The 23,849-nt window shown below is 41.7% G+C and overlaps 1 protein-coding gene across 1 annotated transcript in view; it reads right to left on the reverse strand.

Moving 5' to 3' along the window:
• Positions 1–3,802: 3,802 nt before the first annotated feature.
• The window catches only part of Wdfy3 (WD repeat and FYVE domain containing 3), a 265,342-nt gene continuing 245,295 nt past the window's right edge, over positions 3,803–23,849 (reverse strand). Inside the window, exons 58-67 of the mRNA XM_042668429.1 lie at positions 22,427–22,574; positions 20,988–21,142; positions 19,918–20,076; positions 17,605–17,784; positions 14,683–14,865; positions 13,366–13,462; positions 10,495–10,818; positions 9,701–9,812; positions 8,955–9,152; positions 3,803–4,256 (exon numbers count right to left, since the gene is read on the reverse strand). Coding sequence (XP_042524363.1) covers positions 4,133–4,256; positions 8,955–9,152; positions 9,701–9,812; positions 10,495–10,818; positions 13,366–13,462; positions 14,683–14,865; positions 17,605–17,784; positions 19,918–20,076; positions 20,988–21,142; positions 22,427–22,574 — 1,680 coding nt within the window. The 3' untranslated portion in view covers positions 3,803–4,132. The remainder of the gene's footprint in view (positions 4,257–8,954; positions 9,153–9,700; positions 9,813–10,494; positions 10,819–13,365; positions 13,463–14,682; positions 14,866–17,604; positions 17,785–19,917; positions 20,077–20,987; positions 21,143–22,426; positions 22,575–23,849) is intronic.

Genomic DNA, 23,849 nt, shown 5'->3' on the forward strand with positions numbered 1-23,849 from the left:
TCTGCCACCATAGTAGACTGGTGTTGAGGTGCAATTGGCAGTAAGTGTAATCACCTCAAATGTGACAGTCTACTGTCCATACTTAAGGTGAATTTAGTTATCGATACACTGCCCTTTCTTTGGAAGGCTTTTACAAAACCAAATAAACTAATAACACCAAAGTAGGTTCGAAAGTTCTAGCATTCTCTAAGGCTGAACTGGAAAGATTTTAGTGGCCAGTTAATAGCTACCAGACTTCCTATCATCTAAAAGAGGGATAGAAACTAGGTCACACACACACACACACACACATACACACACACACACATTTTGCAATATGATGGACAGGGAATATCACTCAGGAAGAAGGAACCCCAATCTTTTTTTGGGTCCAGTTGTGGGGCCTGAACTTTGGGCCTGGGCACTGTCCCTCAGCTCTTCAGCTCAAGGCTAGCGCTCTATCACTTGAGTCACAGCGCCACTTCCGGCTTTTTTTCTTTTTGCTTATGTGGTGCTGAGGAATCGAACCCAGGGCCTCAGGCATGCAAGGCAAGCGCTCTACCACTGAGCCACCTTCCCAGCCCGGAACCCCAATCTTTTTTGACAGATCCAGTCAACTCTTGAGAATCATTCCTACCAGAAACTACTGGCCTCTCCCATATACTCACCAGCCCTAGTAATCCAGCACAGTTCGGAAGTTTTGAATACAAGGAGCAGGACTGTTAAGGACAGATCAAATGAATTGGAGCTTGCCTAGAACAAGGACCAACATGTCTGCAATCTTAAGCAAAGATGAAAGAAGCATTTGTAACTAGGAAAATGCTATGCAAAGTTTAAACAATTAATAGACCTTACTTTTGTTTTTCTTTTTTGAAGAACTGACTTTAAAACAGCTTCATTTTTTTTTTTTTTTGTGGTAAATAGCAGGTATTTATTTGAAATGAAAAAAATACTTCAGTACCTGGACTACTGCATTTAATCATGTATTGTAATTGTGTTACTCTACCTTTCTGCATCAGAGACAGATATACAATGAACATTCAGAGATCACAGGTTGCACACTAGATAGGAACTCTTCAGGCCTTTTACATAACCACCAAAAAACAGATATTGGATTCTGCAATATAGTACAAAAGTCCACAATCAATCCAGTCTTAGCCAGTATCTTCAATTTACTTCCATTGCTGTACAAATAATTGGCCATTACTAGGGCTTACAAGTTAATAACAGGACAAAAATATACATTGCACTGACACAAAAAGTCAGCTGTGTTAATAAGTCATGCAACAAGTAACCAAACTTGCTGAAATTAAAAATACTTTCTAAAAACAGTTTTAACAGCATAAATATTTTATACACAGTTCATTTACCAAAACAAAATGTATTTAAATGATACAAAGCAAAAATAAGTTTCTACCAACTTTATACATAAGAAAGTGCAAAATAACTTATCTGGAGTGTTTTGCTATTATCCAGATGGATGGCTGCTACGGGCAGCTATTCTTCTTTTCAAAAGCATAACATTAGTTACACTTGCACACTACGCACAAATGCTAAGAGTCCATGGATGAAGACATGGAAGGATGGATGGGTGGAAGGATGGACAGATGGATGACAAAGATTGGGCAGGAGCCCTGTGATGAACACTCAAAGAATACGGACTACACAAAGGTGGATGCGCGTGTTGAGAATATAAGCTGGTAAACAAATCTACATGGAATACAGAAACAATGAATTGATGTGAGTGTACTTCTGTGTGAGTGATTCTGTTATTTCTGCATTAGACACAAAAGGAAAGGAAACCTGATTGAACAAAACAGTTGCCCACAGCACCAGCTGCCAGAGGAAATCCTAGCATAAGGGTTTTGGTATCCACCTAGTTATGCAAGTTGTATTGGAAATTTGAAAAGTGTTCATCCCATGAAACTGCAGATTACATACAGGAATAACCTTTGAATGACTCTACACACACACACACGCACACACACACACACTCACACATATTCCTATTTTCAAGTCTTTAAAGAATACCTCTGCCATTGGGTATGGGGTAAACATGGTTCCTGGATAAAAAGAGGATGTTGCTTTTCAAGAGTGTTAGAATAACAGCGCTGCAAGCATATGAAGGGCAGGTGGGGCGAGCGCCTACTAGGTGAGCGCGTGGGTCCTACAACTGGTGGATGTCAGCATCGTTTTTAGAAGTGAAGTAAGACGGTGAGGAGGAAGAGGGTAAGGAGCGATACAGAAAGGAAAACAGAACACAACTTTGCTTTTTCAAGTGGAAGTATTAATGCCAAGAATCCTTTTATTCACAAGTATATTTCAACTTTTAGAAATGGAAGTGTTGGAATCAATTTTGATATGTAATCATAACAGACTGTAGGCTCAAACCTTGGTAAATAAAGATTGAAATTTAGTAAGCATAAGGCACTAGAGCAGCCTTTAGATTTTCTCTTGGAGACCTAGTTATCAGGAAGAACATTCTGTTCTTACCCTGATTTCAGCCCAGAAGGTATAAGATCACTATTATACCAAATGCCTGCATGTATGCGCATTTCAGTGCATTACTGTGCCTGTCACAGGGCCTAAAGATGAAGAGTTGGGAGAGTCAAAGCCACTGTCCTGTGCATGATACCTATATCTCCATAACGGTGTGAAGGCCTGTCCTTCCTTTCCTGGGCCATTAATCATCCTATGTTGTTCAAATCACAGGGCTTTTAGAATTGTTCATACTATTATCACCAAGTATCTGAAAATGTTAAAATCTAGATTAATTGTTTTGATTTCATATATATATATATTTATATTTATGTACATAACACACGTTTTTTAAAAAAATCCCACCACCAAAGCTTTTTTTTTTTTTAAACTGTAAACTAAACTTCTCTCTTAGCCCCCACCAGCTTTAACCCCCCTACTGGATTTGTATGTCTGTATCCAACTAGAACAAATTAAATAACTAAATATTAAAATACTGTAATTATATTCATAGCAAAAACAAAAAAATAGACATCAATACAGTATAAATCTCAGTGTTTTCAGGTAGATGACATTAAACGGTAAAGGTTAATTTTAAGCAGTTCTGACATGATCCAGTTTTACAACAAGGTTTAAATGTGACTTCTGTACACTTTTTTTTTAACCCTTTTTTGAAAATATGCTATAGTAGAACTTTCGTGTCACCAAAGACACATACTTATTATATTCTATGCAAGAGAAGCTAATTTGGGGTTACATGCAAATATATTCCCATTATTTGAGGCAGGGCTGTGCCCGGAACTACATAGGTCACTGGCCCCCTTACACAATGCTAAGAAGGCATTCTGACCACAGCAGTCTGCAGATGAGTTTAAATGGGGCCGTTATGTTCAGAACAACACTGACGTGGCATGCAGCCAGGCACAAGACTCCCAGAATCTCTGGGCTATCTTATGGCTGGGCCTTTTTTTCTGCCACATTGGTTCCTAAAGAAGGTCCACGTTATTTTGGTTACTAGCCTAGTTTAAGTGGAGATGCTGTGGGCAACTTGGAAAGAAATGGTATCAGGCACACAGGCAAGATTTGAAAAGGAAAAAAGAAAAAGAAGACCACAGGTAATGTCTCTGAGGATTTAAAAAACATATTTATAATTAATTAATTGGTAAGTGAGAGATGTTAGACAAACCATAAGTAGCTCATTGAGTTAGTGGTTTAGTTTGAAGTCTCATGTGACAGGCAGTCAGGTCCTTATTTAGAAAAAAAGGCCTTTATATCTATTTACAATATACAGTCACTTGCAAGGAAGTTGGATATACAACCATTTTCTAAAAGCCTTTTTGTTGTAGTTGTTGGTTTTCCCAAATAAGGCTGAGTAGCTCTATAAAAATGAGATGCAGGAAAAGACAGTTAAGGAGTGAGGATTTCTTTCTCTGAGAAGCTACTGTTACCAGGGAGAATCGGATATTGAAGGTCTGCAAACGGGCGTGGCCTCTTCTCAGCTGTTCGCTGCACTCCACCCCTGGGAGGCAATGATCCCTTTGGACTCCGCATGTCACACACACACACACACACAGTATGAGGAGATGTAAACGGAGACTGCTTCAATGCCTTCTGAGCTGTGACAGGAATGGGAGAAGGTCTACAGATCATGGTGTCTGGTCAGCTTGTTCAGCCTTCAACAATTCCGTGGACCGTCTTCCGAACTCCTCTCGTGCTGTAAGTTGTAGTAACAGTTCTGACAAACACGCACTGGGGATGAGATCTTCAGGCGTTTGATTTCTGACTGAAATCGACTACACCTAGAGGAAAGGAAAACCATCAATTACTTATTGGTCCTCTCCATGAGTGATCACAAGGGACCACAAACGATAACTCAAAAGTCAAGGGGAAAGCCTTTAGTTCCATGCCAAAAAGAACGCCAAAGGCCTTTCAGTTTGATCACAAGCCAAGGAACGGCTGGATATGAGACCACCTTACCCCGGTTCTCAGTGTGTACATTACGCAGGCACAACATCTTGGAGCTTAACATTTTTATTTTTCCCTTGGAGATAACAGGACTGAGCATTTTATTTCATAGTCCACTTGATTTATTTAGACTTTGGTGCTGGGAATTTGTCACTGCCCATTTTCTTTCTAGTATATTTTTTGTGAGCACAAACAAATGGTGGGTTTTAGCGGGATTCACAGAGCTGTTTCTATCCTTGGCTATGGTGTGTGCAATCCTATCCATCCACCTTCTACCCTCCCCCACATCCAACACCTTTCTAGTCCCTAAGAATCACTATTCTACTTTCACCTCTGGTTTTTTTCCCTTAGTTTTCTACATTGACAGAGAGCATGGGGTCTCTGTCCTTGTCAGGCTTGTTTCATCAAACATGATGCCCTCCAGTTCCATCCGTCTTCCAGATAACAGGACCTCATTCATGATGGGGGGAAAACTATTCCATTGAATACACATGCTGTATTTTCTTTATCTACTCATACACTGATGCACATATTCTTTTTTTTTTTCTTTTGTCAGTTCTGGGACTTGAACTCAGGGCCTGGGCACTGTCCCTGAGCTTCTTTTGCTGAAGGTTAGCCACAGTGCCACTTCCAGCCTTTTCTGTTTATGTGGTACTGAGGAATCAAACCCAGGGCTTCATGCATGCTAGGCAAGCACTTTTACCACTAAGCTACATTCCCAGCCCCACATACGTTGATTCTATGTCTTGACTATTGTGAGCTGTGTTGCAGTAGACCGGTGGGCAGGCAACTCTTTTGTGTGCTGGCCTCGATTCCTTTTCCACTCATGAGTGGGACGGCAGGATCCTAAGGTAGTTCTAGTTTCAGGTTTTTGAGAAACTTTATTCTCCATAGTGGTGGTACTAATTACATCCCCACCAACTGTGTATGCATTTTTTTTCTCACATTCTTGTCAGTACTTGATATTATGCTTTTGATAATAGTCACTCTGGTTTGCATTTCCCTGATGTTAAGAATAGGGAGCATTATTTCATATACTTGTTGGCTATTTGCGAAATATCTATTTAGATCACTTGCTCATTTTAAAATTGGATTACCTGGGACTTTTTTTTGTAAGTTTTTTCAATTCCTTATACATTCTGTATATTAAACCTGTCTGATGAATAGTTGGGAAATATTGTCTCCCATTCTCTGGATTGTCTTTTCATTGTGTGGACTGTAGTTTGATGTGGTCCCATTAATGAACTCTTGCCTTTTTTCCTGTGTTTTTGTAGTCCTATCCAGAAAACTGCCCACACTTATATTCTGAAGTGTTTCCTCTATAGTTCTTCATATAATTTAAACTTGATGTCTTACATTAAGGTACCTGATCCATTTTGAGTAGATTTCTGCAGAATAAGATGAAGGGTTTATTTTTAATTTTTTTTTCTTTGTCAGTCATGGGGCTTGAACTCTGGGCCTGGGAGCTGTTCTTGAGCCCTTTAGCTCAAGATGAGTGCTCTACCACTTGAACCACCACGCCACTTCTGGTTTTCTGGGGGTTAATTGGAGATAAGAATCTTATAGACTTTCCTGCCTGGCTTGGCTCTGATCTGCGATCCTCAGATCTAAGTCTCCCAAATAGCTAGGTCTACAGGCGTGAGCCACTGGGGGCCCAGCTAATTTTTGAATGTGGATACTAGTTTCCTCAGCACCACTGTTGAGGAAGCTGAGAAATCTTCAATGCTGACAATCAGTTGGCTGTTGATGTGGTATAGGTTTACATTTACATTCACTATTCTGTTCCACTGGTCTACGTGTCCGTTTTTGTGTCAGTACCATGCTGCTGAGATTACTCTAGCTGTGCAGAATGTCTTTAAGTCAGGTATGTGATGCCTCTATAGCTCTGCTCTGATTGTTCAAGATTACTCTGACTAGTGGAATTCTTTCATGCTCTATATGAATTTAGGGTTGTTTCTATAGCTCTATGAAGAATGCTATTGGTATTTTGATGAGGAATTCTAATCAATCAGTAGATTGCATTGGGTAGCATGGACATTTTTTTTTTTTTTTGGTCCGGTGGCGAGGTCTGAACTCTGGGCCTGGGTGCTGTCCCTCGGCTCATCAGCTCAAGGCTAGCACTCTACCACTTGAGCCACAGTGCCACTTCTGGATATTTGTTTTTGCTTATGTGGTGCTGAGGAATCGAACCCAGGGCCTCAGGCATGCAGGGCAAGTGCTCTACCACTGAGCCACCTTCCTAGCCCCAGACAAATATTTTTAACAATTAGCATTTAGTAATATTCTTCTAGTCTGTGAATATAGGAATGTAGCTCTTCCAACTTTTTAGTTTCTTCAATTTTTTTCTTCAGTGTTTTACAGCGTTCCTTGTAACTATCTTCACTTCCTTAAATTTATTCATAGGTCTTTATTGTGTATTTAATCATAGGTATCTTATGTATTTTTATATCCTGCTATTTCACTGAATTCATTTATTAGTCAGAACTTTTATCATGAAGAGAATTTGAGTTTTATCATAAGATTTTTTTTCTAGATCTCTTTGAATGCTCATGTGATTTTTATCCTTTCTACTCATGATACATAATACTGACTGAAATGCCTATGTGGAATCATCTTTATATCTCTGGAATGCCTACAAAATCTGCCTCAAAAAAACCGATTATACAAGTTTATACAAGTAGGTGCATGAGTAGCCCTGGCCTGTAATCCTAGCTACTCAGGAAGCTGAGATCTGAGAATCACAGTTCAAAGCCAGCCCAGTCAGGAAAGTTTGTGAAACTCTTATTTCCACTAAATTACCAAATTTTTTAAAAAAAATCTGGAAGTGGAGCTGTAGCTCAAGTGGTAGAGTGCTAGCCTTGAATAAAACAAGTTAAGGGGCAGCACCCATGCTGTGAGCTCAAGCCCTAGGACTGGTACCAAAGAACCAAACTAAACCATGATTATATAGTTAGGAGGTAATGTGTTTTCCATGAAGGCATATCTGGAATAAGGCACTAAGAGCACCAGTGACCAGATCTGTACCAGATCTGATTACAGAGGTAAGGCACGCTCATCAAGTATAAATACAACAGGCCAGCGATATGATTGGTGACATCGGAGAGAGAGCTTAAGGCTTTGTGTAGGGTTTACGTACACATATCAGCAGCTCGTCTAATGCATAGCTAATGAGATGCATCATGAGAGAGGTGTTTGTGATGACTAGTTCTGAGATTTTCATGACAGAAATATTTCATAACTAGTATCAGACAAGAACAAGGAGAAAAGTACAGACTGGTAACTCTGGCAGCAGGAGCAGAGACTGCAGCAAACGGAGATCCCCATAAGGAAGAGAGTTAACCTCCAAATCAGGTGGCAGCAGACTGACTTTCCTAAGAAGCCAAGAAACGCCAAGATACATTCCAAATGGATTTATGATTTAAATGTAAAATGTCCAACTTTTCAAGGAAATAAGATTGTACTTATGATCTTAGGGCAGGGAAATGTTAACAATAATCAGAGAATAAATGCAATAGCGGAAGCTTTGAACAATAAAACACATTCAAGAGCAACCAAACTCTGGGCTCACAGAAAATAAGTGCATGATGTATAAAATGAGTATAGAGCCTACAGTATAGAAGACAAAAAAAAGGAAATCAAGGCAAAAAGGAGAGGAGATGGGAAGCAGGGAGGGGAGTGCAGGCATGCCTAAAATGAAAATGGGCACCTTCACTCCAGGTGCAAAGAGGCACAAAGGAGGTGCCTAATCTCACTTCACTAACTCTACACGTTAAAGCAACAAGTGATCAGATTAGCAGAGGGAAATGCCCCCCATCACACATGAGTAAGACCTTGGGAAGCCTCAGATCCTATTAAGAGGCGGCAGAAACTAGTGCTACTGGTTTGGAGACCCACTTAACAATACTTAGGAGGTAAACTTCGTATCTTCTATTCATTCCATTTCTTATAAAAGCAATTCAGCCTGTAGCAGGGTATTCATAAATAAGTATATTGTAGCATTACTCATACTATTTATAAAGTGGAAACTGTAACTCAAAAACCTTAGGAGGAAATCAAAAGGGAAATAAATTCTCATAGTCATAGAATGGATTTTTTAAAAAAACTGAGTTAAAAAAAGGAACAGAAAGGTACAGAAAGTGTACGATGTACCACTGCAAAACTGAAATATTATTATGATTATAGAAGTAAGGCATGCTTATCAAGTCTAAACACAACAGGCCAGGGGGTATGATTGGTGACAGCAGGGAGAGAACTTGAAGGCTTTGTGTAGGGTTTATGTACACATATCAGCAGCTCCTCTAATGCACAGGTGATGAGGTATTAGCACTCTGCATCATGAAGGAGTACATGTTTGTGATGATTCTTTCTGTGCTTTTCATGATAGAAATATTTCATAACTAGTATCAGACAAGAACAAGGAGAAAGGACAGACTGGTAACTCTCAACCCAGCGTACTATACTGGAGTCACTAGAGCCAAGTCAGAATGTGTGCCAGGCAGTCTCAGTGTGATCTCAAAAGCATCCCATCTTACTTCTGGCAGAAGAGCTGTCCACAGTTCCTGCAATGGTGTCGTCTTTCAGTGAGGGAAAACCTCACTGAGCAGCCGGAGCAGCTGTCTCCGCCTTCATCCTTCACCCAGTGGTCAGCAGCTGATCGGCCTGGCTGGTCACTCACAGACCAGCTGAACACTCGACCTCGGCTGTCACCAATAAGGATCCTACTGTGATCTCTGTGGGAGACATGAGAAGCCGTGATCTAGTGGTCAGGGAGGGCTAGGGTTGGGTTGTGAGGGTCATGGAGACCTCTTGGGAGACCCCGTGGTTTCCTCAGGGAAGTTTATTAAAAAGAAACCAGACGGAGCCCCAATTTACCCCTCTCTATTTCTTTCTTCATTTTTATGTAAAGGTGATGTACAGAGCAGGTCCAGTTACATAAGTCAGGTAATGAGTTCATTTCTTATTGAACAGTGTTACTTCTTCCCTCGTTTTCTCCTACTTTCCCTCCCCCCCACCCCAAGTTGTAAGGTTCATTTTCAACGTAATGTCTTGTGCGTATCATTGCCTTGTTCTATGTGAAAGCAGTGTGTGTGTGTGTTTTAAATTCAGAATTAAAATCTACACACTGGCAGGTTTCTTCTATTGATAGGAAACTTTTATCTACAGAGATGAACAGATGTGGCATTTGCTTTACGCAAGGACTGCTGATAGGCAGTGCCTGGCTATACGAATAATGACTGAGAGGGGACAGGGGATGGGAAGTGGCCAGCTTGGCACTTACTTGGAGATGCCCAGGGCTGTGACTTCGGCTGGGTGTGCGTTGTCCTTTCGATCAAAGGCTGTGTGCATGGTTAGCTTGCTCCTGAATACTAGCTGCCGCTCCCACCGGTACCCTGGGGTAGAGAAGTAAAAGACGAACTGAACTGAGATATGGATGTGATGCATCAGACGCTGGCCTGAGAGCCAGGGAGTGTCTGCAGACAGCCCAAGCTGTTGCTGCTGGGATAAAGGGACAGCATTCTAGCTTAAGAGTAACCATGACCCAGTCAGGAACTGAGGAGACGGGAAATCTCCAAGGCAGGAAGATTCTGGAGACCTGTCTCTAACCCAATTACAGGAAAGTTGCCTGCCAATATACGTATTTTTGGTTATTTCTTTTTTTTATTTGTCAGAAAACAAGACTCAAACTTGGTATCTGACACTTGCTGGCACTCTACCACCTGAACCACACCTCCAACTCCACTTGTATTTATTTGTAATTAATACTTGCAAAAGTTTTTCCATTATTATAATTTGCGAATGAATATGTTTTTTGGTCTGAGGTATTTCTTCTTCTTCTAATAATAATAGTAATAATAATAATATAATAAAAGGTCAGCATGTGGCAAATACCTTTGTAGAACTGACATTCAACCAACTTCATTGAGAGGAATGGTAAGTGGCCTTTCTTGGTGGGTAGCCAAGATGTACAACACATCCTGGGATGGAGCCTAGGGTGAACCAGAGCCCAGTGCCCCAGTCCCACCCCCGAACACTACTACAGGCAGTGGGGAATGATAGTAAATTTCAAGTTACCAGGTTTCAATCTGCTGTAATTCCGCACTTCTATGGAACTGGGGTGTGGGTGACTCAGGGGCCCTTGCAGATGGGCTCTGGTCTGGCCTTCTGAATAGTTCACAAATATGAAGCCATCTTTTTCATCTAGACTGAGCTGGTCAGACCAGCGTCTGGAGTCATCGGAGCCACTGTCAGTACACCAGGTGGCTGTAGCTCGGCATGAGGCTGCCCTTGGCCTGTGGCCGGTGCTGCTGGGCTGGCTGGGTGTGTCCTTAGGATCCTGGCTGATGCTCTGCTCCTCTGCTTCTGAATCACTGCTGTCTTCGTCTTGAGCTTCCTGCCCTGGGGAACGCATTGGGAGAATTAGAAAACAGACACATTACAGACTTCAGCCTTATCTGCTGTGCCTTTCTGCTCTATGGCATGGCGAGACTCAGTAGATATAATGCTCTAAGCAAAGTGCAACAAAAGGGGTGGGGAAGCTAGGAATTTTAGCAAAATTATAGAGGGCAAAGAAAGCAGAATTTCTGAGACTGGTAGGACACACCAAGTCCGCAATCCCAGCTAACTGGGAGGCAGGAACAGGACTGTGAGTTCAAGGTTAGCATAGGTAAAGCTCACAAGATGCAATCTCAAAAACAAAATATAAACAAGAGGACCGGAGGTGTGGCTCAAGGAGTAGCTTGCCTAGCATGTTCATGGCGCATAGTACAATTCCCACACACCCCTCCCCAGAGCTCTGTTCCTCCTCACAGCTGGCTTGGCCTGTGGCATGGGCTCTGCGTACACTTGTCTCCCCAATGTCTGTGGTTTTCTGATGTTATCTTTCTTTCAAGGCTTCACAACTGCTTTAATGTCTTATCCAATTCCTTCCTCTCCTGTACTCCTCTCAGTTACCTGCCTCTCAGGTACTTAAAATTCATGCTTTATTATTATCTGGTCATTGTTTTTACAAGGCAGTAGAGAGAAGCTTGAGAGAAAATGACTACAAAAATGAATTTCTAATGGAAGCTTTAAGATTCTATTTTCAGCTGGGTGTTGGATGCTCACGCCTGTAATCGTAGATCGGAAGATTGCAGTTTGAAGCCAGCCCAGGCGGGAAAGTCTGTGAGATTCTTATTCCAATTAACCACCTGCAAACCAGAAGTGGCCTGTGGCTCAAGTGGTAAAGTGCTCACCTTGAGCTGAAGAGCGCAGGGACAGTGCCCAGGCTCAGAATTCAAGCCCCAGGACCGACTGACACACACACATACACACCACACCCACACCCACAAAGATTCTATTTTCTTCCTCTTCCCATTGTCCCTTCCCATTTTCTCACATCAATCCCCCCTTTCCTGAAGTAAATTCCGAGAGTGGGAAAAATCTATGAAAGATAAGTATGTATAACTGTTAAAGGAGAAAGCAACAGCCAGTATGTAAGTACAAACTCACTACACATGCCTACATTTTCAGCAGGACAAATGTTCTTTCCTCCCATGTACTCATCAGGAGGCTAACAGACTGATCTGAATAGTTTTCACCCTGATGGCTTATAGTGAACATTAAGGTGTACAAAGAAGACTTGCTTTTCAGTAAATCCCTACTTATCTCCCTCTTTACCCTGTTAGAGGTCAAGTCCCACAGTACTACATCGTCCAGAGACAGTTGATTTTCTCTCGCTCTCTCCCTCCCTTCTTTCCTCCTGCCCTTTCTCCCCCCCCCCCCGCCCTTTTTTTTTTTTTTTTGGCAATATTGGAGTTGAACTTAAGCCTTCCCACTTGCTAGTCAAGCCCTTTACCCTTGTGTCACACCCTCAGCCTCTACGCCACTTTTGCCAAACTCTCAGCACACTATAGACACAGAAGGATGAGGACAGTATCCAGTGTCTCTCACCTGGACTTGACCTTTCCTCCACATTACTAACTTATCATCGTCCTCTGTTACTCACTTACAGGCTTTGCTAAGGGGAGTGAAAGTCATCTACTTCTTGCTAGACCCCTTAACCCAATGCCTGACATGTAGCGGATAGCCCTCAAACACCTACTGAATCAAAGTGAGTTTTTAGGTTTCTATGTCTCTGAACACCTAGATGACCTTTTACATGGGACTTTTTTGACTATGTAGAAATGTACATGTATTAGCATAATACCAGCATTAAAATGTGCTACAGGATTTTTTAATTCTATTTTTATTATCTTTAGTTGTACAAGGGGTTATCATTCAAAAAAATAAGATTATGTACAATGAGTCTTGGAGAAAAGTGGTTTGTACCTTTCTAATTATAAGCCTTTTCCATTAAGAATGCCCTCATAGCAAAGTCACACTAAATTCTCAGTGTATAAAAGTTAATCAGAGAGATTAGTCAAAGCCCTGGTCCTCTGTGGGACCAGTCCCTTGTTTAACTGCTGAACATTTACGAGGCCACCTTCTTTGGAGATTAGCAACACAAAGCCCATTTTATGGCACCATTGCCAATTATTTTGTAAAGAGATCATCAAGCTCTTTATTTCATTGGAAAACTTCTTCAGACCTCTGAAGGTGAACTCTGGCCTGCCTTTGTGAATGGCTTAAACACAAGGGCTGTGTAGAACAGATGCGGAACTGGTTTAGCAACTGGCTGCTTGATTTTCAGAAGTGAAGGCCAAGCCTTTGGTACTCTGAGAAGGTAGGTCTATGTTTAGTATGGAATGTGGCAGTCCACAGGAGGCTACACTGGAAGCGCCCAGTGAACTGGAGAAGGAATTAACACCACAGGCAGGGCTCACGCTTTTGGGAACAATGCTCAGCTTCAAGTTCCCTGTTTATGGTACCCGGTGTAAGTTTATCCAGAATCATAAAAAAGAAAGAAAAATAAGAAAGCAACCAAGTGTAAGTGCCCCCCCTTTTTTTAAAGCATGTATAAAATACCTATTTGTGCTTCTGGACAGTTTTCCTGCATTTCTAGAACTTCAACAGGCTCAGGAGCTGGTGTTTCGGGAACTTGCAGAAATTCCATTCTCCAAAACTGCATTTACATAAGCATGAAAATAAAAACCAATTAAAATGCAGATTAAAGAAACAATGTTACACATGACTGGATGAAGATGAGCTCTGGGTACAACAGCTCATTTCTATGCATATTTCCCTGGATGTGATAATCTAGGCTGTTTCAGGGTAGAAAGAAAGGACTCTGGTTTAACTGCACAAGTTACTATCTGCTTTCTATAAAACCTTTCTTGGGTAGCTTTTCTACAACATGTCCTAGACAGTGATAAAGCCATGACACATGCTTGAGAAAGCAGACTGAGTGTGTGTGTGTGTGTGTGTGTGTGTGTAAAGCACAGCATGGGATTAAGCAGCCTGAGAGGGAGAGTATGTGCTCGCCTGGGGTATGGGCATGGGAGTGAGTTAACAGTGTCACTGTTGGTAAGCATGGGACTGTGACTAAGGAGTTGCTCTCTGATAAAGAGCACAATTAAAGAAAAGAGACATAGAGGTAAAAAAGTGAGGAGGAAAAAAAAAATTTGAACAAAAGTAAATAGTATGTTGAATCTCTTTTCTGTAGAGGCCCAACAGAAGATAAAGTACATTCAGGGCTGGGAAGTTGGCTCAGTGGTAGAGCGCTTGCCTTGCATGTATGAGGCCCTGGGTTCCACTCCTCAGTACCACATAAGCAGAAAAAGCAGGAAGTGGCGCTGTGGCTTAAGTGGTAGAGCGCTAGCCTTGAGCCTTGAGCTGAGAGACAGTGCCCAGGCCCAGAGTTCGGGCCCCACTACTGACAAAAAAAAAAAAAAAAAAAAAGATAACTATATTCAGACATCAAGGTGAAATCATGTAAGACCCGGTCAGGAATGGACCGATGCCTCTGGAAAGATTTTCTGGCTCTCTGATTCTCTGAGGGAAGAGGTTCTCCTTGCTTTTACTACGTTTTCATGTGAATCCACGTGATAGTGTAAAACCTAATGCTTATGCAGTTCACACAGTACCAGAATGGTGTGAATCATATTTAAATGACCAGGTGTGGCAAGCTGTCAAGTACTTAGGACCACCAACAGAACTATTTAAGAGGAAGAGGCTGAGTTTCTGGTGTTGTCCATGTCTGATAATATGGTGGCTAAAGCTTGTGTGAACTGGAGCATACTTTGCTAAAAAATAATCTACCCTCTTCAGATGTCCTTAAACTACAGACAGTGTTGTTAAGTTTCAAGCCAATATTCTAATAAGTCTTTCTCCAAGTTCACTTACCCGAACCACTCCATCCGAGTGTCCTGTCACTATGACGTTCTGTGTGTCCCATTCATTCATTTCTGACACACAACAGCAGACAATATGCTGGCTCCCACCTGTGAATGTGTTGACACTCACAATAGGATTCCCATTAATGCTCCAAACATGGATATACGTGCCAGCGCAGGACACAATGTCCCCCTGAGAAGAGAAGGAAAAGCTCTTCATTTCCTTTACGTTGTAGGAGGCCTGTTTCAGAAGCAGACCAAAGCCTTGGTCTACCTCTTCACATAACCTCTCAGTCTCTGGACTTAAAAAAATCTATTCACACTTTTCATTTAGGGATAGGAATCTACCTCTACTGATTTAACATAAAGAGTCCAATCACAAAGACCACAAACCAGAAGAGAAAATTTTCAATTCAAATGCATTATTTCTCTTCAATAAATAAAAAGATGCAATCTTTGTAACTCGGTAACATCTACCCTATTATCTTGCTATAATCATGGATGAGGGGGGGAGGGGAAAAGAAAGAAAGCTAATATCTGAGTCACTTCTAGGAAATCCTTAGACTCTAAGCTGACAGGACCTTTTGAAGTCACCTTTGGTGGGCAAAAGTCAGAAACAACTTGCTGAAATCAGTTAATGTCTGGAGTCTGTTCTCTGCAGCCCCCAAACCTTACAAGCCATGCTGTGCTGCATCTCTCATCCTGAAAGCAGCTGACTCTGGATTTAGAAATGACATTCTGGGTGACAGGTTACAGGAGAACAAATGGAGATGTGAAGATGGTCATCAAATGCAGGGAGTACTAGACACTGAACGGCAGCACCACTATGAGGAAGAGGGAAAAGGGGAGGCAGGAGCGCAGTGACAGGAAGACGCTACGGCACTCTCTGTCCTGGTCTGGCTGCGGTTCCTGTGGTGAGTCTGGCCCCTCCACTTTTCTACCAACATGGCAGAACTAAATCAACACCCTAACAAATAACACCTACTAAGTGTTTTTGTTTCCACCTCAGAATTGATCACTGAATCATCTCAGGTTGACAGTACCGGCTTTAACTAGAGGTCCGCACTCCTGCAGAAGACCGAGATAGTCACTGTGCTCAACACCAGGAAAGGAAGTCCTCCTTTAGTTACTTCAGGGGGGCCACAGTTACAGTACATTACAGCAAATCCCTGGGTTATATGGGATTTTCATAAGACATGCAGGGTAGGTCAAAGGGAGCTCTGGCCCTACCAAGGGTAAAGGGAAGTAAAGCTGGCCAGATACTGGGTGACCCTGAGAAACTTTTCATGAGTTACCAAGACATTACAAAATAAAACCTAGTACTTCTGAATATGTGCAGGTACTGCTGCAATTCGGTGGGTGTAAAAGGCATAAGCAACTTGCTGACGATCAGTTGTTAAGTATTAGATTAAATAAAATTCTCATGACTTAAGAGCAACCCCCAAAGTACTATAAGAAGAATGAAGCATCTAACTTAGTCACACTGCTGGGCCATAGCAGTTTTGCTGTATTGATACACTTTTTTTTTGTTGTTGTTCCAGTCCAGGGGCTTGAACTTAGGGCCTGGGAACTGTCCTTGTGCTATTTTTGCTCATGGCTAGTGCTCCACTATTTAAGCCATAGCTGCTTCACTTCTAGCTCTCTGGTGATTAACTGGAGAAAAGAGTCTCACAGACTTTCCTTTTCAAGCTGGCTTGAAGCCAGCTTTGAACTATAATCCTCAGATCTCATCCTCTGTTAGTGTGTCCTCCCCCATTTTGGTTTGACTGCCTCTGTCTTTGGTCCTCTGCCCTTTCCCTGAAATCAGGTGACCAGACCTGGCCACAATTGTTAGCCCCCAGCCCAGTCCCAAACTACAGGTATCTACAGCTATTTCTAGCCTCCAGCTGTATCAGTGAAATGCTGTCTATCCAGGTCTGTCCAGCTGTGGAGTACTGCCTGCCTTTAGCATCCCTGGCACTATATAACTAAACCTCCTTCTCAAGGACTCACTATCCCAAGAGAGCTGGTCTATCAGCCCCTGCTGACAATACACCGCTTCCACTGTACGTGACTGTGTGTCCTCGTGGTTTTCTGGACTGGTTTTCATCCTCCTAAGCAGGTAGGATTACAGGTTACCGGCACCAGGCTTGTACCCACAATTTTTTATAAGTCATTTTAGGTGCAAACATTAGCATGATCAATCTATAATGTTCTGAAAGCAATTATACCTTTTGGAAATATATCTCAAACCAAACTTTTGCCCTCACATGTCCCCCACGCTGAGTGTTCCTGTTCCTACCAATTATATTCTCAGTGCCATTCACTAGAACTAAATTACCTTTTCCTGTAAGTGACTTCAAGATATTGGACTAGATCAGATCTATAGTAGTCCTTTGAAAACAAAAGCTATTTATGGCAATGACATGGCTAGAAAGAACTGCTGCCACGCAGGATGGCCCAGTGTAGAGAAAGGGGTTGTGGGAATGGGTATGGGTGAATGCTAGGAAGTGGTGAGTCTGGCCCCTGGCGATACCCAGGGCTGAGCTGACGATGGAGCACTGTCTATCTACTGGTGTGGACACAAAGGCGTCCGTCTTTGTAAAACTACCCTTGTGCTTTCCCAGCTGAGTACTCCATCTTCGCAATGAAACCACCCCATCTGGTGGGTATAGTCTGTATGGATAAGTCCTAGGCCAGGAAGCTTACCTTATTCTCATTTATGGGCCCAGCAGGCTCCTGCAATGTAACTCTGCTACCTTACTCGCATTTATTTTATCAAAACATATATTTTTGAAAAAGCTACTATCCTGACAACTTTGGATTCTGTTTTTAAAACAGTTCAATAGTTTTTCTCATTTCTGCTCATTTATTTCATAACATGAGTGCCTTAGTTTCGGCAGAAAAAAATTTCTTTTCTAAATGTCAATCAGCAGGCGGCTTAACTACTTACTGTTAGTTCATTGATACAAAGAGCAGAAACTGGAGCTCGATGGCCTCGGAGCTGCGTTAGAAATGACAGCTTGTTCAAGTCCCAGATGATGCAGGTTCGGTCTTGAGACCCACTGACGATGATGTGGTAGGCAAGTGAAGCTGTGGCGCAGTTGACAGTATCAGTGTGGCCAAGTAAGGCCTGCAAACAAGAACAGCAGCAAATCAGGTTACCACAAGGACAGGTCCTCTAAGTGACTCTGGTGGCTCCTGGGTGTGTGCGGAGATGACAGGCTTGCTGAGGGAAGTAGGGGCCTTGAATGGGGTTCTGGGGAGGAAGTCATGATGCTCCCTGAGGCTCTTCCCTTCCTGGATGTGGATGGAATGAAGGGCAGAAGCTACAATCCAGCCTGGATTTCTTTATACTGTTTCTGTATGGTGATATATTGATTATAGGTCTCCAATATAGAACTTCTATCTGTATTTGTTCTTTTTTTTTTTTTTTGGGTCCAGTCGTGGGCCTGAACTCTGGGCCTGGGCGCTGTCCCTCAGCTCTTCAGCTCAAGGCTAGCGCTCTACCACTTGAGCCACAGCGCCACTTCTGGCTTTTTTTTTTCTTTTTGCTTATGTGGTGCTGAGGAATCGAACCCAGGGCCTCAGGCGTGCAAGGCAAGTGCTCTACCACTGAGCCACCTTCCCAGCCCATGTATTTGTTCTTTTATGTCAGAAACTCATGTTCAGTTTTTTTTTTTGAGGATCTAACATTTAAAAAGATACATGCTGTGTAATAATTATATTAATCAAAATTAGAAATAAAAAATACATAGATGATGAGAACCACATGGCTGAAGTAGAAGATGCAGGGGCAGTCTAGTCCTGCCACTGCAGGGGAGGTGTGGACAGCACTGTCTGATGGGAACGCCTTCAAACCGGACCAATGATTTTTCTCCTTGGCTTCAACAGGAAGAATAATAGGACTCATGGAAAAAGACAATGTGTGAAACAAGTGTTTGCAGAAAAACTCCCAGATTACTGCTATGAGTTTCCAAATACTTGGAACAGGCCATCTCCCTAGAGGATATATTGGCTTAATGTACTGGCTTACCAGCAGGTCATAACAAGTCTACTTGCCTAGCATATCAGCTCAAAAGACCACTTTTTAAATAGAAAGTATTTTAGACAGGACAGTATGGATTGGTAAAATCCACTGACAACCTTGTATTTGTTCATAGGGAGACTTCCTATTTCTTTATATGGCTAGTGTCAGGACCCAGCTAAGTATATGAAGTTGTTGGCTGGTTAAAGTACAAAGGATATTTAATATACTATTGTTAGCTTTAAAATAGCTTTGGAGTCAGAAATGAATTTGAATCAAGGTGTTAACAAAAATTTGAGTTTGAGTGGTCTGTTGTTCTAACAAGTGTGTGTGTGTGTGTGTGTGTGTGTGTGTGTGTGTGTGTGTGTGTGTGTGTGTGTGTGTGTGTGTGTGTGTGTTTCAGGAATAAAATGGCCTACAAACCATCTTGAAGGATCATGAACACTGGAGTTCTATATTTTTAAAACACCTAGCACAGTGCATTGATCATAGCCAGTGCTTAATAAGTGATTGTATTATGATTCTACTTTTCAAGTTTATGTAACAAAAACATTTCAAAAACACATTATAATAAATTCACAAATCAAATATCATAGAATGGCTCAATTATAAAAGAATTCTTGCTTTAAGTAAAAATAGAATCAGATACAAAATGGGTGGTCAAAACTATTAACTGAATCTGCAAAGTTCTACTGAATGTATTTGTGAGTATGGCATGTCCTAAGGAGGTGAGAAACAATGAACTAAGACCAGGTGGGCTATCTAATGGAGGTCAGCCTGGAAGGAAATTAATAGGACCTAACAGCAAATATAACATGGTTTGCAAAAAATTCTCAATATATATAATGTTTAAGGAACACTAATCATGTCACTTGAATATATGAAAATACATTACCTAAAGACAACTTCCTTCAGATTTTAAAAAAGGAACAGCTTAGGTCACTTTCATAAACAGCATATTCTGGTTTACTTTTCTTCAAACAAAGCCCTTCTAGTAAAAGGGCATATTTAGGGCCTGGTGTGGTGGTGAATACCTCTAATCCCAGCCTTTGGGAGGCTAAGACTGGAGGATTCTGAGTTTAAGGCCAGCCTGTACTACATACATATAAAGATCCTGTATTGAAAAAGGACATGTTTTGGTTCTGTCTGTTGGGCTATCTTAGAATTAAGGACACCTTGTCTGGAGCAGACAGTTGAGATGGACCGTACCCACTTTCTCACTTTCTGCATACTCCTTACCTGCTTGAGTGTGAGGGTCTTTGCCTTTTCTTTTGAGGTGCCCATCTCCCACACACAGACCACGGTGCTCGTGCCACCTGTGATGACCAGCTTGGGGTTGGGGCAGATTGCACAGAGAATCTGACCCCATTCGGACAAGCATTCATAAACAGTCACTGCCTACAAAACAGAGCAGATGTGAACCAATATGCTGCCAAGTACTCAGACTCCCACAATGCAAAGCACAGAGCTGGCATGAAGGGAAAGGATTTCTGGGGAAGCCCACTCTCAGTCAAACACACTCACATTCAGGGCTGGGTTCAGTTCAGTGACATTGTCAATGAAGCTGAATGGCCCCAAAAGCTTCCTAACTGTAGTGGAGCTAACAATATCTATTTGTTTATAATGGGTCTATATTTTCTCCAGTTGGTGAAAATGATGCTCAAGTTGTATGATGCCCTCTAAGATGCAGGGGATAATCTGGCAATAGGTATGCTTGCTGAAGCCAGTGAAAATGAGAAAAGAGAACATGTTAATAAGGAGCACGTGGACTAAACGGTGTGGTGTTACAGTGCAATTTATGTTACTGAGCATAGTAACCTTCTTACATTTGGAAAGGGTCCCCTAGAGGACAAACACAGACTGATACAAAATCCTTGCCTGTTGCTGCTCAGAGATACTTACGCGATTCAAAGCTGCAGCCTGCAGGATCAGGGTGCAACTTTTCTGTTAGTTAGAGTTTTAAAACAGAGGTGGGCTAGATGAGAACTTGCCCAAAGAGGCTATCTTGGTTGGCAGGAATGGTGAGCCCCTGGCTTGCTGGCTAGAATCTCTTAAAGGAATTCAGAGAATGGGAGGGGAATTGGCAGCCCCCATCCCATAACTTCCTAATGGAGACCTGTTTTGTAGGCAGCTTGACCCCTCTACTAGATCCCTTATTTTGATAACAGGTTAAGGAATCTTTCCTTTCTTCTGGTTACTGGATGAGCAACAGGCCAGTCTTTGGATGAGGGTTTCCCCACTGGTGTGAACCTGAATTTCCAGACCATAAAAGAATAAGACCAAGTAAAAAAGCAAGAAATAATACAAACCTTGTCTGACTCATAGTTCCCCAGTCTGCAGCTGAGGTCTGCATAGCCCCAAGCGAAAGTTTTGTTCCATGTTGGTGGGATAAGAACCTTGTTCTGTTCTACCGCAAGAATGCCTTTATCTGTACATACTATTTGTCCCACAGGCTCCTTGAGTTCTATAAAGAAATAAATCATTCCATTAGGATAGGATAGGGAGTGTAACTTTATGATCCCCATGGAGGTGGTAAGGTCACCTCAGATATTCACACAAATTAGCACTCTTGTATCTAATTAAGACGAAATAACCTCAGAAGTATAGCCTGGACCATTTTAGGCTCCTACAAGACCTGCTAGGTGTGATAACAGCCTGGATAGGTGTTATGCAGGCTTCCTTCTGGACACTCTAGGCAATCCAGAATGCATCTCTATGGTTGCAAAGTAATCTCAGATGCTCTTGACAATGTCACAGGGACACACAGGCCATCAAGCAATCCATGTTTTCAGCCTCCCAAGCTAAAGCCAGCCCTCAGACTGCTTGCGGGCAGCCTAGAGCATTACCTGGGAGACACATTCCTTTCTCCTTAACAGAATTTGCCAACCAACTAGTTTTCCAAACCATTCACTGGGCAGTTACTGAAGTAGGTATAGACCAGTCTATGTAATGAGGCAAGTAAGTGGTGGCATGGAGCCAATCGTATGACTCAGGCTTTGATGCTCCAATCCTTGACCTTTGTAAAACAACCATAAGACTTTATAAAACAAGTTTTTCAGTTGGGTGCCAGTGGCTCACACCTATAAACCTACTCAGGAGGCTGAGATCTGAGGATTGTGGTTAAAAGCCAGTCCAGGAAGGAAAGTCCGCAAGACTAGTCAAATCTCCAATTAACTACCAAAAAAGCCAGAAGTGGGTCTGTAGCTTGAGTGGTATTGCACAAGCAAAAAAGCTCAGGCCTCGAGTTCAAGCCCTAAGACTGACACATACACTAAACAAATATTTTTCTTTTTCTTTCAAAGGGAAAATTTTCTGCTTTAAAAAATGGTCTAAGATTACCCATTTTATCATTGGATAAGAGATCTTTTAGTTGTCATCTTAAAAATATGGTCCCCTTACTGCTATATTTGATAGGTGGAATATGTGTTACTGAAAATGAAGAGTGAAGACAGATAAGATGGATTTCTTTATAGGTGAAGTTGAGATTATGGTAAAATTCTTGTACTTTATAGTTTTGACTAATGTAACAGAAGGAGAAACTTGTTGGCCTCTTCAGGTTGAAATCAACAAAAAAACCAGGAAAACTATATACATACGAACAAGTATTTAGTAATTCTGAGCACAAAATGCATAGATAGTAGCATTTGTAACACAAATTACACTATTGCTACAAAGCAATTTTTAAAATTGTTAAACTAGGATTATTAATTAGTCTTATCAAATCATGAGCTGAGTTTATTTCTCATACCTTTCACAGGAGTTAGAGAAGGCCTCAAGTTATCTAAGTGATGGAAAAAGATCTTGTCACTTGTGGATCCTGGAGGGACAGACATGCCCACATTGTCTCCATTGAGCCGACTCCTCACTCGCTTTGGGGGGTGAGGCTTTTTAAATAACTGGTACAAGGGAAGAAGTACACTTTACAATGAGAGATAATATTTACTTTATATGCCAAACATTATATTTTTTTAACTTAAGCTTTACAACAAATATGAGGCACTATATTATCTCATTTAACATTTTAGGTAAGAAACTCAAAGACGGTAGGAAGATTGTCAGAGAACTTACCTTAGTAAGTAGAGACAGGTTTATGATACTGAAGTTTGGGTTGTTATCATGTTCTATACTAAGCCGTATTAATTTTATAAAAGAAAAAATCAATGCACTCAAACTTCATCTGACTGACAATTATTTTTTAACACCTGTGTTCATGAAGAATTTTTATATGAATACCTAAGGATAAAGATAAAGTACTATGCTAGGCCACAGTATATAAATAAAGATGGATCATTATATCCAGCTATAAGATTTGGTAGGATGGTTCAGTAGAATGCCCTACAAATATGTTGTCACCCAAACTATATTTTTTGTTCTGCTGATTTCTTATATTCCAAAGTAGCAGAAAAACACTGCAATGGTAAAGAGTCTTGATTTGTTTGTTCAGAATATTTGTTTCTCAAGGGGTATGAAACATAGCTCATGTTCTTGTAACTCTCAGGAAACAAAATGATTAACCAAACAAAGATTTTGATAAAATTCTCTAATAGTTATCAATAGGTATTTTTTTTAAAGTAAACTTTTCCTTTGTTGAAGGATGAGTGTATTGTGAACCACACAATAGCACCTGTCTGACTGTCTACCATGTTTTGCCGTGTACAAAGCCTTGCCATTGTTCTGTGTGTCAATGCAGGTGATCTCAAAGTTGGCTAACCTACAAAAAGGTACTCCAGGAGAGACATGAAGAGCAAGAACACAGAAGACAGCCGAGGCTCAAATTGTAGAGCCTCTGGGACTTGGCGTAGGTGGATAGGTGGGAGAGTAGCAGTCACACCTGGTGCATCGCACACTTCTGTGTGCCTACTACAGTGAGGATGGAACCTGACACGAGGTCTGCAGTGTCCAAGTGCTGACAGGTTTAGCTCTTGGTCTTCCTACCCAGACTCCAGATGGTGCACAGCAATTGCTGGATGCTTTCTTCATGCCTACGTTGCTAATCTAACCCAAAGCACCAGTACTGATCCCCTGCCCTGTTACAATAGCTCCCTACGTACTCTTCTGCTCTCAACCTCGCTCCTGTTGTAGAGTGTGGTGTGTGTGTGTGTGAGTGTGTGTGTGTGTGTTAGAGAGAGAGAGAGAGAGAGAGAGAGAGAAAGAGAGAGGGAGAGAGAGGG

The sequence above is a fragment of the Dipodomys spectabilis genome, unplaced genomic scaffold (genome assembly GCF_019054845.1).
Source record: "Dipodomys spectabilis isolate Male_0828 unplaced genomic scaffold, ASM1905484v1 ptg000436l, whole genome shotgun sequence".
In the NCBI taxonomy this organism is placed as follows: Eukaryota; Metazoa; Chordata; class Mammalia; order Rodentia; family Heteromyidae; genus Dipodomys; species Dipodomys spectabilis.